The sequence below is a fragment of the Phascolarctos cinereus genome, unplaced genomic scaffold (genome assembly GCF_003287225.1).
Source record: "Phascolarctos cinereus isolate Bilbo 61053 unplaced genomic scaffold, phaCin_HiC Scaffold_4;HRSCAF=312, whole genome shotgun sequence".
Classification (NCBI taxonomy): Eukaryota; Metazoa; Chordata; class Mammalia; order Diprotodontia; family Phascolarctidae; genus Phascolarctos; species Phascolarctos cinereus.
This window is the reverse complement of record NW_027555847.1, coordinates 457,791,609-457,808,404: the sequence shown is the minus strand read 5'-3', so window position 1 is coordinate 457,808,404 and position 16,796 is coordinate 457,791,609. Positions and strand designations below refer to the sequence as shown.

The window sequence follows — 16,796 nt, the reverse complement described above, 5'->3', positions numbered from 1 at the left end:
ATGACTACGGGAAGAATGGGGTGCTTTTCACAAAAGGAGGAAAGGTAGAAGAAGGAATGGGTTTAGAAAGAGAATGAATTTCTTTTGGACTATCACATATCCAGGTGATCATATCAAATACAAGGCTGAAAATGCACAAACGGAGCTCAAGAGAAAGATAAGGGCTAGAAATACAGTTTTGGGAATAAGCTGTATAGAGATGATAGCTGAATCCATAGGAGATGATGAGATTGCCAAAAGAGAGAATGTAGAGAAAGAGAAGAGGGGAAGGCCAGGATCAGAGGTCAGGACACAGATGATGAACCTGCAAAAGAGAACAATAATGATCAGTCAGAAAGAGAGAAAGAGAACCATGACAGATCAATGTCATGAAAACCCAACAAGGAGAGTGTAATAGCAACAATTATCTATCAGGGCTCCCTCTCTCCCTACAACATGATTTAGGCAAGTTTTTTAATAAAAGGCAACAAAGCTGTATCTGGGATTTGAGACTAGACCAAGAGGTACATGGTTCAAGCTGCACTTCCCTTGACTTAACTTTCTGGTAGCCTTTGACCTACTGACTTGCCTTTCTGGCCACCTAAAGGCATAAAAAAGGCCCACCCACATGGGGTGGGGACCCTTTGGACTCGGAAGATGCCCCAAAATGCAAATCATTATATCCTACCCTGACAACCAGACACATTTCCATATGAAAACCAGGGGAACCACATCTACCCAAGCTAAGCACTAAAATATTCTTGCTGAGCATCCTTTCTATGCTATAGCTCAGTAAACTTCCTTCTTTTAATTGCTGAATGACCTATGAATACATCATTTCATTCTAAAATTGAACTTGAACAGGATACCAGCCCAAGTCAGGCCTGCCCCTGACAGGTCCAAACCTTAGGATATACCACAACACAGGAGTCAGGATCAGAATGATTACTCTTTAAGAGGCTAAGAACAGTCACACAAAAAGGGAGACAGAACAATGACATAGCAGTATCATGAAAATCCACAGAGGGGAAAGTATCAAAAAGGAGGGCTGATAAACCATGTTGAATGCTGAAGACATATCAAGAAAAAAGAGGACTGATAAGTTGCCATTGGATTTAGCAATAAAATCATTGGTGACCTTGCAGAGAGTAGTTTCCATTCACTAGTGGGGAAAAAACCAGATTACAAGAGCTAGAGAAGCAAATAGCATTTTCAAGGACTTTGGAATACAAAGAGAGATATTAGATATCTTGAGGAGATAGTAGGATCGTGCCAAGGTTTTTTTTAAGGATAGAAGAAATTTGGGTATATTTGATGGCAGTAGGGACGCAGCTTATAGGTAAGGAGACAGCGGGATTTAGGAAGAGAGGAAATGATCAAAGGGGCAAACTGCCAGCAGGTACCCATCCAGTAGGTCACAGGTCAATCTGAACACTTTAGTATTTGAAAGCAATCAATCTCATCCATCTATAATTTGAAGTCTTTCTCCTTCAAAAAAAAAAAATCAGAACAACTACATCTTGGGAACAGAGAGGAGCTGGTAAGGGTTGCTACAAAACAGCCAACTACCCCACTGGGTCCTTGACCTGATCATATTTTTTTAAATTATGAAGTTGACAAGAATGGGGTATTTCCATATATAATAGCTAGCTAGCCATCTATATATTTCCGTACACTAAGAAGAACAAAAAAGGAGTCTTGTCTGTCAAGCCATGTACTTCTATTATACACAGCTTGGATTTTTTAAGTATATATGAAATTTAATGTGGTAGTTCCAATATTGTCCTGCTAGTCTGAGAGCCATCTCACATAACAAAGAATACTTTTAAAAGAAAAAAAGAGAAGATTTTTTAAAATCAGCAAATACTATCGATAGATTGAAATAATTGACTTCATATATATTTATACATTAACAACTGACAAGATAACTTCCACTTAATCATATAGTTTGAGATTAGGAAGAGTATGTGTGTATATGTGTATATGCGCACCTGTTTTGTCATTCCTTTATCATTCACCTGATATTTAATCCTTTCACTATTATGTTTCAATAAATGGTTTCCTTCACAATTCTAAGTATTTTATTTTATGTATTTAAAAACATTCTGAGAAGGGATCCTTAGGAGTCACCAAACTGTCAGAGGAGTCTATGACACCAAAAAAAAAAGGAAAAAAAAGGTGAAGAATCCCTGATCTACATTATAAACTCCTCTACTAAACAAAGTTCCCAGGAAGCACAAAGCCTATAATCTTAGCTGAACCTTGCATCTCTTCTAGTATCTAATCCAGTGTTCCACATGTAATAGGGGCTTTAATATTTGTTACATTGCATTATTTTAGACCCTTAGAATGCCATAAAAATTAGTTACTATTATTGACTTCTCTTCTACCCTCATTTTAAGCTTTAATAGAAATACAAATAAAAGAAAACCATGTTGCCTGAGAATAATCTTCACAAGAATCATGTGATAGATCTACAAAATCTTTTGCTAGCTTACAAACAAATTCCAAATTGAGGCATACTGTTCTTGTTCTGGCAATTACTGAAAATTTATACTACTAAAAGTCAACATAATATTTAGTACTTGAATGAGTCACTACTTATTATGTCCTAATAGAATAGGTATTATGAGTCTCATTTTACAAACAAGGAAACAGAATTTAAGTTACCCAAAGCCATACTGCATTTTCACAAAATTATATAAAGCAACAGTCCAGTCTAACCAGTCTAGCAAAAGTTCTAAAGTTCTTAGACCTCTCTTGTACTCAGACCACTGGTCCACACTACCCCTCTCAAGAATATCTATTTCACAATAAAGTTTCCCTTTCATGCTAGTAGTAGTATCATCTCACACTTGCTTATACCTGCTGGCACTAACAAAATACAAAGTCACAAAGCAGGCTGGAAGAATAAGCAAACAAAAAATAAACCCACCATAAAAAGCTATTATGTTGACAAGGATGCTAAAAACTTATAGAAGCAAAAGAAGAAAATGGCTCAAAATTATCTACAGGCAAGGCCCCAAAGAAAAATGCGGCTTGAGCATAAATTTAAATAGAATACCTGGAAAAGATGAAGCAAGAGTTAAAAAAAAGTTTTGTCAATAAAATGAGGATTCTATAGGAAAAAAAAAAGAAAAGAAATGAGAGCTATGGAAGAAGTCATTGGAAAGGAAAGTAATAGCTTGGCACAAGAGATACAAAGCCTTGCCCAAGCAATAAACTCAGTGAAAATTAGAATAATTCAAATAGAAGCCAATGATTTTATGAGAAAACAGGAAATATTTTTTCAAAAAGTCAAAAGACTAAAAAAAAGAAGAAAATATAAGGTCTCTCATACCAAAAACAACTGAGCTAGAAAACCACTCAAGAAGAAAAAAAAATAGGAATCACTGGGCTACCTGAAAGTCATGACCAAAAAAAGAACTTAAATATCATATTTCAAGAAGTATTTAAAGAAAACTACCTAGATCTTTTAGAACAAGAGGACAAAATGGAAACACAAAAAAATCCACTGGTCATGTCCTGAAGGAAACTCCAAAATGAAAACTCCTGGGGACATTATACCCCATATCCAGAGCTTTCAGGTCAAATAAAAAAATATTATGGCAACAGTCAGAAAGAAAGAATTCAAGTACCAAGGAGCCATAGTCAGATTCACACATAGTAGCTACTACTATAAAGGCATGGAGAACTTAGTACATAATATTCCCGAAGGCAAAAGATGTAGGCTTAAAACCAATAATAAATTACCCTAAAATTTTTACTATAATCCTAAATGGGGGCAAAAATGGACCTTTAATAAAATACAGGATGTTCAAGTATTCCTGATGAAAAGACCAGAGCTGAAAAGAAACTGAAGTTCAAACACAGGGGTTAAGAGAAACACAAAAAAAGGTAAACAGGAAAAAACAATCCCAAGGGTCTAAACAAGCATGTATTTTTATGTTTAAACACGGAGAAACGATACATGTGTCTCCTCTGAACTCTATCATCATCAGGTGTCGTAGAGGGAATCTATTTAGACAGAAGGCCTAGAAGTAGCTCTGTTATGTATTAATAATTTTAAAAGAAGAATGGAAAGAGAAAGTACAAAATTATTATAGTTTCTCATCTATACACAGTCCTTTGATGGGAAATAATTCCCTAATGATGAGAAATATGCATTGTTCACCCCCAACTGTTCTAGACATTAAACATATTAAGGCAACTACTTATTTGTAAATTTAGCATCAGTAGACAGGGATCATGTAATCAACAAGATGAAGAACATTTTCTCCAGCCCCCAATAACTCTCAAAATCCCTGAAAGAGGAATTATGGGCCAAAGTTTCAATTACAACTGTTCCCACAGGATAAGAAAACAAGGAAGATTACTCAACAAGGTAATAGACTTATGAATTGATAGTGGATAATACTACTCCCTAGTGTGCTAACTTAGCACTTCACCTCTCCGTACATGCCTTAAACACAGGCTGGGCACACAAACCAAACCACAGACTTGTTCTTTAGGAACTACTCAAGGAATTCACTCCTGTTGTTATCTTTGCTAGCACACCTTGTCCCTGCTCTTCCCTCAGCATCCTATTGCAACAGCAGAGGACCTCAACTCTACTCCTGAGGTGAAGGACAAGGTATGATGTGGAGGGGAGGAACGGGGGGAATTATGTACTACCTGAAGTATTCCCTAGGTAAGGAATCCCAAGGTGACAGAAACTCTGCCTATAACACTTACTCTCCTGTCCTCTGAGCTGCAAAAAAAAAGTAGATATTGACTCAGCTCATGCAGAGAACTGAAGAACAGAGATAATAGCTGGGAAGGAAGGATGGCATTGTTGTACCAGGCCTTAATGAAAGGGGACTGACATCCAGCTGAGGCCAGTCCCATCCCTCCAGAAGTAACCTGAGGCAGGGACTGAGACTGATGAAAAGCAAGTTCATCAGCATGAGAAGAGGCTGACAACCTTGATCAAAGGTAGATTCTTTAAACTGGCGCTTTGGTTTATGTATTTAGAAGTTCTGGACAGTGTCTTCTATTTACTTCTTGCATTATGGTGTACAGAGTTTGGGGTTACTTTTTTTTCCATGTTCCTCTGGTAGACATTATCCTTAAGTGTCTCTACGCATCCTGCCTTCAAGATCAATGTGTTTTATTTATATAGACGTCATGTCTTCTTTTAAAGTTATTTTTTTGCTTCTCTTTTTCCAGACAGTCCTTCACTTCAGTATATTCTCAATCAATCTGTTTTCCTCCCTTTTGTTTCTCTGGAGCAACTTGGCACTATGAAGTCAAGTTTTTTTCTACTAATTATTCCTGCTGCGCAGGCCATAAATTCTTCCATTTGTTCCCATCTAACTTCTCTCAAGATTCTGATTTCTCTCTTTGAGTCATCTGGGAACATCTTGCTGAAATTACATGCTCTCTTGGAAATATACAGGGTTCTATGTTTCATTAGGTACTGGCTGAATATGCTTTGTGTGGAATATTTGTTTAGACATGTTTGTAACCTTTTAGATATCTTCTTACTCATCTTCCCCACTAATATTTGTATCTTCCCTGTTGATTTAGTTGATTGTGCTCTAGGTTTTTAATTGAATTTTCTTCCTTCCAAGATCTATGATGGTTTTAGTCTTTTTTCCTCATATTTGTCTGTCACATACTTTCTAATTCCTCCCTCTTTTTGTTTAAGTCAAGAATGAGGAGTCAGGCTCAGTCAATACTTTCATATATTTTACATTTTTAATAAAGCAATAAAGTCTGACATAAGCAAATAATTATCTTACAAAATAACAAAAAGAAACTTAATTTATGAATCGACTAATAATCTAATCCTTATCCTTCACAGACATTCAGTTGAAGAGCTACAAATCTGATGGAACAGACTGTGCCCAAAACATGCATAATAATGGCTGCAGCTGGTTACAAGGCCTCTTCCAAGCTTTGGCAATGGCGTCAAACCAAAGTAGAAGGGGGCACCACTAAAATGTACATAAGGATCCCTGAGGCCTGCATATTAATTTAGCTTTAAAATATAATATTATCTACATTTTATTGTATTTTATGTATTTTGTTAAACATTTCTCTATTACATTTTAATACATTTAATCTGCTGCACTCCAGAGTGTTGTGGGTCAAATGAAGTAGTATATTTGAAACCTCTGCTCTAAGCAATATCTAGCTAACAGTAAGAATTTTGTTCAAAGTGAATCTGGAGGCGGGGCAGCTAAGTGGCAGCTATGTAGTGTAGTGGATAGAGCACTAGCCCTGGAGTCAGGAGGACCTGAGTTCAAATCCAGCCTCAGACACTTGACATTTACTAGCTGTGTGACCCTGGGCAAGTCACTTAAACCCACTGCCTAGCAAAGAAACAAAAAGAAAAAAAAAAGTAAATCTGGACGACAGGATGGTCCACTAAAACTTTCTCAAACATGCTTGGTCTCCTCCAACCTTAAAAAAACTTTCATTTGACCCCACATTCCCTTAATACATTGTTCTATATGTCTCCTCCCTTTTACAGACAAACTTCCAGGAAAAGCTACCTACCCTTGTTATCGCCACTTCCTCACATCCCTTGCAATATACTTCTCAACTCCTTGAATTTGGCAATCTCACCACTCAAATCAAATTGCCCTCCCTAAGGTCACCAACAATTTCATAATTGCTAAACTCAATAACCTTTTCTTAGCCTCATCCTTCTTGATCTCTCTGTGCCATAGGATACTGCTGACCAACCCTTCCTCCTAGTTATCTTCTCCATGCCAAGTTTTTGTTACACTGCTTTCTCCTAGTTTTCCTACCTATCTAACCATTTTTCTTTAGAGTCCTTTGCAAGATCATTTTATATCATTCTTTTCCAAATCCTCCCACATTTTGAACTTTCCTATCATTGTCAAGGGTACAATCCTTCTTCCAGTCACCCAAGCACTAACCAGGAGAGTAGGGCCAGTAATAGAACCGCCCCTTTAGCACCCCGCCCCCATAAAAAACATAAAAGAGGAAAATAAGTTAATTGAACTATTTAAAAGAATGCACAGAAAAGACAGGAGGAGGTAGAAAAGAAAACAAAGAAAAGCAGGACAGTTTTGAAAGTAACATAGAATTTGTTGGATATTTTTTAAAAGCCAGCTATACATGAGACTTATAGTTTCACATACAATCATTTTTCCTCTTCTATTTTAGATATGGAAATATTCTTTTTTTTTTGGTATAGTGTAGAATATAAAAATGGAAGAAAAAAAAGAGTAAGTTTTCAACTTTAACCTACAACAATTGGGCCAAGAAACACTGAAAAGCACACTCAGGATTTACTACATCTAAAACTTAAAATTCCTGAAGTCCCACTACCAAAATATCAGTCTAAAAGTCTAAAACTAAGGCAGCCTAGTACACTAGAAAACACATCTAAGGGTCAAGGGAACTTCATGCAAGTCTTAATGCTGCCACTTAATCTTGGACACGCTGGTCACTTTTCTTTTCTAAGCCTTAGTTTCCTCATCTGTAAAATAAGGATATTCCGGGACTCTGGGACTGCTTGAATGATAATAATCACAGTTAGTTACATACTACGTATTATAAAACAACAGCAGAATGTTATTAGAATAGTAGATTAAGTAAGCTACAGAGCCAAGACTAAATTAATAGCAGCACATAATTATAGGCAGCCCCACTGAAAATAATGAAAAGGTCAAAACTAAGTTATCAAAAAAAATTTCTTCTTTAAATTCTATTGTCCATGGTAGCTAAAAACCATACTGAATAATGAACAAACTGTTAGAAAAACATATGAACTGAAAATAACATATTTTATTGTTCATTAATTTGCTTTTAAATCTACTGAAAATGTTATGTAATATTATAAATCTGATCCAGATTTTTTGTAAAAATTATTTCCTTTTAAAGATTCTTGAACTAACAGAGGTGAAAGGAGACTTGGAAATTATCTCCAGTACCCTTGAATTACAGATAAAAAAAAGTAGGGTCAGAGAAGCAAGTAATGCTGGTAAATGGCAATGCCAGAATTTAAATAATATAATGTGAAGAGGTGTTGGCCTCTTTTTTCCATTAATGTTTACTCATTAGCAGTTTTTCTTTACCTATAGCTGCAATTATCAATTTATTTAGACTAAATGAGGAGTGACTATAAATAAAATCCTTCACATATTTCATCTTTTTGTTCATTAAATCTCTTTAAACCACTGATAGTGAGTTTAAAAATGACAAATTTTAGTTTTATTCTTTTCCTTACCTGAACCACATTTAGAAAGAGATGCTAGTGAGCAATTAAGCAACACAAGATTAAAGCACAAGAAGAAGAAAGGGAAGTAAAGAGAATAGATAATCCATAATTCTCATATTCAAATCCTAGAAAATCGTTGACTTCAGGACTAATCCTAAAATGTAACCATGCCATCATAATCTCAAATTTCCTAGAGTAGATGATTAACTCCAAAAAATAACATGAAAGTAACATAGTTTAACATTTATATTTTTAAATTTGTAGTTTTGCCAATGTATTAAGATTTTTTAAGTAAAAATCTAAGACAGTATTATGGGTATATTCTGTAAGAATAACTTATATGTTCTAAATTGCTTCCTTGGGAAAATAAATATTAAAAATGAACATATAGATAATAATAAATCATTTGGTTTCAATACTAACATACCCAACATAATGTGAATTAGATGAATTTTAGAAATAAAAATCACACTGGATAAGGTTGATAATTGAAATTGCTAGAGGAAAGGCTCAATTTCATATAGTTTCTAGAATGAAGAAAATTTTAGCTCATTGCTATATTTGGGCTCATGAGTACTAGAAGGATTTGCCCTTTTTAGATCTAGATATTATGGACAAAAAAAAATGGGCACGATGGGTGGGAATTAAAGAAGGGAAATCTGTTTCAATTCATTCTACCTTTAATTGTATATTACCTCAACACAGAAAAAATGACTTCAGCCCCCATGCTTCTAGCCCTTCCCCATTAAAAAAAAAAGCCAAAAAAGGGAAAAAGACAAATCTAAGATTATATATTTGATTTATTTTATTAAGCAGCTTGCCAGATCATAAAATAACCTGTGCAGAACTTAAGGTATTGCTCACAACCTAAAATTGTAACCTTACCTTGGCATGAGCAGGCCCTCTTTCATTCAGAAGCTTATACTGGGGTTGAACTCTATTGAAACGGGCTAACTCATTTACCAGACACATTGGAGTTTTCTCTTTGGGGTTTGCCATGTTATCTTGGAGAGGAGCTGTAAATAAAGAATCTGTAAAGTTTTGATGGAGAAATACCTTCTTCACAACTTCATAAAACTTTGCAAAAATGAAAAAATGTATTTTTAAAAAACATTTTGCAGATTATTAATCTTACCAAAACCATACACCTGTATAAAATACTGAGTAAAATTTATGTAACTCTGAAAATCTTTTTTTACCTTTTCCATTACATGCAACAGAAATAATTTATCATTCACAAAATAACTATCAAGTAAAAACAAAAAACTTTTCCCTCCCCTCAATAACTAATAATGCTATATATGGCAGCAGATTTATAAAATCTGTAACATAATTTAAAATTTCATTAACTAAAAAAAAGCTTGTTGGTTCAAAGGTCAAATAATTTAACTTCCAAGTAGAAGTTTAATAAAATATTTATTTCCTCATTAGCTTCTTAACATAATTCTGAGTCAAAGAATGTGAGATGTAGAAGAGGTTTAGCAATCTAATCAAATGAGGCCCCACAAGGAGTGAAAGGATTTCCACTTTACACAAGTTAGTAGAGAGGGAGGACAAGGAACAAGGTCTCCCAAATCCCTTCCTAATTCTCTTCCCATAACATTTCATACTTCTACTTCACTATTGTACTATTATTAACTTCTACCTTTTTTTTCTCCTCCATTTACTTTCAATTTTTCTTACCATGTTGAGAACTGTTTCATTTTCTACACCCTGTTAATATAGTTTATCCTGCATTTTCCTGTCATCATCTATATAAATTTATAAATATAAGATCTTCTTAATTTGTTTTTTATCCATCATACTAAACCAGTGTATTCATTAGGGTAAAAAAAGAAGCAGCAGCATTAATCACTGCCAGCTAATAACAAAAAATTTATAAAAAATGAAAAATATACCTTGGCTTACTTACTGTTTAGCTAAATTCCCCGTTTCAGGAAATACTCAGAATAGATAGAGAATGGGATGTAAAAAGGAATAAAATGACTTCATCTAAGCATATTAGTCACTTTAAAACTTTCTGTGGTCAGGCTAAACTGAGCAGTTATTTTTCTATAGTCTTTCAGCATCATTCTTTTCCAGGCCCAAATGAACTAGATATAATGAATTGACCAAAATCATGATAATGAACCATTTTATCAGAAAATTACAGCCTTACCAGGTAAGTTCTTAGAAGGAGCAGAATCCAACAGACCGATGACATGATTATTACAATTGACAGCTAACTCTGGAATTGAACCATTCATGGTGCCTTGCAGACTCAGAGAACTTGGAGATGTTAATGATGGGGATAGCACCGTAGGAGAGAGGGTACATTCAGTGAAGTTTACTGAAGTCTGCATTTTAACTTGCCACTGTCTATCACTGCAATAAAAACAAATATTTGGCAAGTTATTCTTTTATTTCAGAAAATTGGTTAGATAAGGAAAGTATAAAATGACTCAATGTGAGAAACAAATTTTGAACCTTGCACATTCAGCAGTCATCAATGACAAAATTACTAGTCATTATGGAGTTACAATGTTAATTACATGGTTGACTAGAGCAGATGGTATAAATTCCTTGGTTATCCACTATTAAAGTGAAACAAGAAATTTTAAAAGGAAAAAAAATTAAAATTTATCAGAAGATTCCCCAGTCTTACATCATATCATAATTGTATTCCCAGAAGTACTGTGCAACATTCACAATTCTACTATGCTAAATATTTACCTTTCATGCAAAAAGATGTAGAGCATATGAAAATATTACAAGGACAAATGTCATCTTGAGCTCATTTGCTTTCTCTCTTAAAAACAAAAATAAATATGTTCATATTCATTTTCCTTTTGACTATCTACTTTTAAGAAACAGCACCATTCCACTTAGATATTTTGGTTTTGAAACAAAGTTCTGGTTATGGGTAGGGAGTACAGCAGAGTATATATGCAAGACATATAAGCAATTCACTTTTTAATAAAGCTTAAAAACAAAAATCTATACTTACAAAACAGATGAATTGGAGAATAATTATTCATACTAAAAAAATAAATCTTTAAAAGGTTTTGCTTAATGATTTCTTTAAATATGTCCACCCAAGAGAATTTTTTTTGCTTACAAATTTGGCATAGTGTAGTCAAAGGAAAACTTGAATATTAGTATTACTGAATTACAGTATACACTGAAGTATTAGTAGCCATTACATCAATTAAAAATTATGATCAAGCAACTCTAAAATCATGTCAATGTAGCACATAGGTTTTTTAACCTGAGGTCAGTAAACTGGGTTTTGGTTTTTTGCTTTATTCCATATTGTGATAACTATATTGAAATACAATTGATTTTATTTTATGAACTTAAAAACATTCTGAGAAGGGCTGGCTTCACCATACTGCTAAAGGGGGGTCTATGACGCACAAAAAGGATGGAGAAGGTAGTTTTGCCCCTGAGCTCTGAAAGAAGAGGAATTCCATGTGGGAGAGGTGAAGAAGGCATGCTCTAGGTATGGGGAACAGCCAGAGTAAAGGTAAAGAAAAAAGAGATAAAGAGTCATGTATGAGGAACAGAAAGAAGGCCATGTGGGCAGGACAAAAGTATGCAGAAAGAGAATAACACCTGAAGAGACAGGAAAAATGTGCCAAGGCCAAGTTGTAAGGGCTTTAAAAGGCAAACAGAGGAGTTCATATTTTATCCTAAAATCAATAGGGAACCACTGAGTTTAATGAGTAGGGAAAGCTGATAAAGCATGAAAGAAATGGTTGAGCAGTATTTGAGTACCAAATAAGAGGTATTTGAATATAAGTCCTAACAAGCTTTTGGACCCTGCATTATACTTTTTAATCTCCTTCCAGAAATAAAACACATATATTAGGAATAATGAATAATATGTTTATATTGAAAGGCAGCAGGGCATAGTGAATAACCTCAAAGCCAGGAAAATCTGAGTTCAAGTACTGTCTCCAACACATACTGGCTGTATGACCCTGAGATTAAATCCCTTAACCTCTAAGTGCTCTAGGTAACTTGGTTGTGGGTTTTTTTTTTAATAATTTGATCACTGTTATTTCAATATAACTGGTTTCCTTGGTAATCATATATACTTTGTTTTACGTATTTAAAAACATTATTCTGATGTAAAGTCCATTGGCTTTACAAGATTGCCAAAGGGGTCCACGACACAAACACGGTTAAGAACACCTGCCTAACTAAATATGCAGAACGATAAATACATTTTGAGGGCCTGGATAATGTGAGAATTTGTTATGCCTGACCATATATATTTGCTACAAGGGTTTTGTTTTTCTTTCACTTCACTGGGAGAGAGGAGAAAGAAATAAATTCGTGATAATGGGAGGAGGGGAGGTGGCCAAGATTTAATTTTTTCAATCCCTTTCTAAAACTTGTAGCATGATAGCAAAGGTGCCAATTTGTACCATTATAGCATTGGAAGAAGGAATTTCCTCCCCTAGAAGTTTCTACACTAATGAAATCCCAGGTCTATGCCCCTATACATATATTAACATATATGTACATGCATACCTATATATAATGTGTATGTGTGCATCTATATAATCACATGTGTATATGATTTCCACTTGAAATCATCTCATGAAAAGAATATACCAGAAACCTGTTTACACAGGAGGGGTGGGGGGAAGATATCTTTATCTGTCCTAAAAATTTTTAGGCAAAAAGGTTTAGCCAAACACAGGAGTTGGGCCTTTTGTGCAGTACTTTATATACTGGGGTACCTTGCATCTGTGAAGTTTATCACATGACACAAAAGCAAAAAAATATACCCACTATACCAAAACATACCATTTCATTGCCATTAAAACTCTAGGTGATGATTTTGTGCACGTAAGCCAAGAAAAAATCATAAGATTATGAATTTGAAGCTGAAAGGACCTCATCCAACCCACTCATTTTACAGATGAGGAAACTGAGGTCCACAATACCTAATGAATCAATGCTTCTAAGACTGAGGCACAACAGAAAAAATAGATAATCTAAAAAAAAGCAAAATCTATAAAGGTAATAACAAAATACAAATTTATTTGAAAAGAGCTCAAAATCAGTACTTCAAAAGTTTAAATATCACGAGAACCACAAAAAGATAAAGAAAGAATAAATAAGGACCATGAACCAGAGAATAAAATTTACAGGAAGGGAAAAGAATTAATGCAGAGAACCAAGCAAAGAAATTAGATAACTAAATAAATAAAAGAAAGAACAACAAATCAATAATTTAGGTACAAACTCAATACTGGGGAAAGGGTTGACAAATCAGAAAGAAGTCTAAGGGTGGAAAGGAAAACTTGTGAGAATAAGGTTACATCAAAGCTATTTAAAGAAAACTACTCTTACAAGCAAAGTATTGACTTAAAACTCTCCCTGGATCACTGCTTTGTCATAGTGGAGGAACTTGTATAACTCAATGAAACTATGAACTGTGTTGTGCAGGGTTACCCAAGACAGACATATCACAGTGAAGAGTTCTGACACAAGGTGATATGCTGGAGAAGGAAATAGCCAACCATTCTAGTATCTTTGCCAATAAAACCCCATGGACAGTACTAAAATGATAAAAGAGATGACACTGGAAGACCTGAGGTAGGAAGGTGTCCAATATGCTACTGGGGAAGAGTGGAGAACAACTACAGGTAGCTCCAGTACTAATGAAACAGTTGGAGCAAAGCCAAAAGGAAGGTCAGTTGCAGATGCATCTGGTTCCAAAATGAAAGTCTGAAAGACTAATATTGCATAGGAACCTGGAAAGTAAGCTCTATGAACCAAGGTAAGTTGGATGTGATCAAACAGGAGACAGAAAGATTAAATATCGACATCTTGGGTATCAGTGAACTTAAATGGATGGAACTGGGTGAAATGAATTCAGATGACCACTACATACGCTACTATGGGCAAAAATTCCTTGAAGAAATGGAATAGGCCTCATAGTCAATAAAAGAGTGAGAAAAGTAGTACTGGAGCATAATTTCAAAATTGGTTGAATGATATCTGTTTGAATCCAAGGGAAACTGTTCAACATTAATGCTCAACAGTAGTGCAAGTCTATACTCCAACCACTATGCCAAAGAGACCAAAATTAATCAATTCTATGAAGACCTACGATATCTTCTAGAAATAACACCCAAAAAAGATGCAATATTCATCACAAGGGATTGAAATGCTAAAGTAGGAAATTGAAAGATAATTGGAATAACAGGCAAGTTTGGCCTCGAAGTACAAAATGAGACAGGGCAGAGACTAATAGAGTTTTGTTAAGACAACTCATTGCTCATAATAAACACTTTTTAACAACTCAAAAGGCAACACCAAAAGGTGATATCACCAGATGGTCACTATAGAAATCAGATTCATTATATAATTTGCAGCTAAAGGTGGAAAAATCCTATATAATCAGTTAAAATGAGACATGGAGATGATTGTGGATCAGATCGTGAGAATATTTTTGTAAAATTCAGACAAATTGAAGAAAATAGGGAAAACTATCAGACCATATAAATAAGACCTAAATAATATTCCTTGTAAATATGAAGTGGAGCTGATGAATAAATTTGGTAGCGTGCCTGAAGGACTATGGACAGAGGTTTACAATATTGTACAAGAGACAGTAACAAAAAACATTCTAAAGAAAAAAAGAAGGGCAAGGAAGCAAAATAGCTGACTGATGATACTTTACAAATACCAAAGGAAAGAAGGAAAGCAAAAGGGAAAGATATTTTTGTTGTTGTTAAGTCGTTTCATTGGTGTCCAACTCTTTGTGACCTCATTTGGGGTTTTCTTAGCAAATACTGGAGTGGTTTGCCATTTCTTTCTCAAGGAAACTGAAGCACACAATTTAAAGTGACTTGCCTAGGGTGACACTGATAGTAAGCATCTGAGGCCAGATGTGAACTTGGGAAAATGAGTCCTCCTGACCATCCACTGTGACACCTAGTGGCCCCAACCCAACTGAATGTAGAATTCCAGAGAATAGCAAGGAGAGATAAAAAAGTTTTCTTAAATAAGCAATGCAAAGAAACAGAAGAAAACAATAGAATGGGAAAGACAGATATCTCTTCAATAAAATTAGAGATATCACCAAACAAGAGATAGAGAACATTATGAAATGCAAAATGGATAATTTTGATTACATTAAATTAAAAAGGTTTTGCACAAACAAAACCAATGCAATCAAGATTTGAAGGAAAGCAGAAAGCTGGGAAACAATTTTTACAACCAGTGTTTCTGATAAAAGCCTCTTTTCTCAAATACATAGTGAACTGTGTTGAATTTACAAGAATACAAGTCATTTCCCAATTGGTAAATAGTTAAAGGATATGAACAGGCAGTTTTCAAAATATAAAGAAATTAAAGCTATTCATAGTCATATGAAAAAATGCTCTAGGGGCAGCTAGGTGGCTCAGCGGATAGAGCACTGGCCCTGGAGTCAGGAGGACCTGAGTTCAAATTCGGCCTCAGGCACATAACACTTACTAGCTGTGTGACTCTGGCAAGTCACTTAACCCTAATTTCCTTGCAAAAAAGAAAAAATGCTCTAAAACACTAGTGATTAGAGAAATGCAAATTGAAACAACTCTGAGACACCACCTCACACCTATCAGATTAGCTAATATGACAGAAAAGGAAAATGATAAATGACGAAGAAGACATGGGATAATCGGAACACTAATGCATTGTTGGTGGAGTTGTGAACTGATCCAACCATTCTAGAGAACAATTTGGAACTATGCCCAAAGGGCTATAAAACTGCATGCTCTTTGATCCAACAATACCACTACTAGGTCTGTATAAGAGATCATAAAAAAGGGGAAAGGACCTTCATGTACAAAAATATTTATAGCAGCTGTTTTTGTGGTGGCAAAGATTTGGAAATTGATGGAATGACCATCAATTGGGGAATGGCTGAACAAATTGTGGTATATGAATGTAATGGACTATTATGTTACAAGAAATTATAAGCAAGTTGATTTCAGAAAAACCTGGAAAGACTGACATGAACTGATGCTGAGTGAAGTGAACAGAACCAGGAGAACATTGTACACAGTAACAGCAACATTGGTGAAGATCAACTATGATAGACTTAGCTCTTCTCAGCAATACAATAATCAGAGACAATTCCAAAAGACTCATGATGGAAAATGCTATCCACATCCAGAGGAAGAACTATGGAATCCGAATGCAGATCGAAACATACTATTTTCACTTTTTTTGCTTTTTGTTTTTTCTTTCTTGTGGTTTTTCTCTTTTATTCTGATTCTTCTTTCACAATATGACTAATGCGGAAATATGTTTAACATGATTGCATATGTTTAAGCTATATCAGATTGCTTGTTGTCTTGGGGAAGGAGTAGGGAACAGAAGGAAGGAAGAAAATTTGGAACTCAAAAACTTATAAAAAATGAATGTCAAAAACTGCATGTAATTGGAAAAAATAAAATACTATTTACAAAAAAAAAACAGCGGTTTCAAGGGAAAATTTTGTGCAAAAATGAGCATGATAAAAGACAAAAATGGTAGAAGCAGAAGAGAATAAGAGGTGGTGAAAATACACTAAAGATCTATACAAGAAAGATCT

At 34.8% G+C, this 16,796-nt stretch overlaps 1 protein-coding gene across 7 annotated transcripts in view; it reads right to left on the bottom strand.

The window, feature by feature from the left end:
- Positions 1-16,796, bottom strand: part of STAU2 (staufen double-stranded RNA binding protein 2) — a 431,723-nt gene that overhangs the window by 378,016 nt on the left and 36,911 nt on the right. For 6 of the 7 annotated variants that reach the window (XM_020971016.2, XM_020971017.2, XM_020971014.2 and 3 more), the window contains exons 2-3: positions 10,374-10,579; positions 9,101-9,231 (exon numbers count right to left, since the gene is read on the bottom strand). In XM_020971016.2, the coding sequence (XP_020826675.1) occupies positions 9,101-9,231; positions 10,374-10,557 (315 nt within the window). In that variant the 5' untranslated portion in view covers positions 10,558-10,579. Of the gene's footprint in view, positions 1-9,100; positions 9,232-10,373; positions 10,580-16,796 lie in introns of those variants that run through there. The other variant, XM_078153359.1, reaches the window with a different exon arrangement.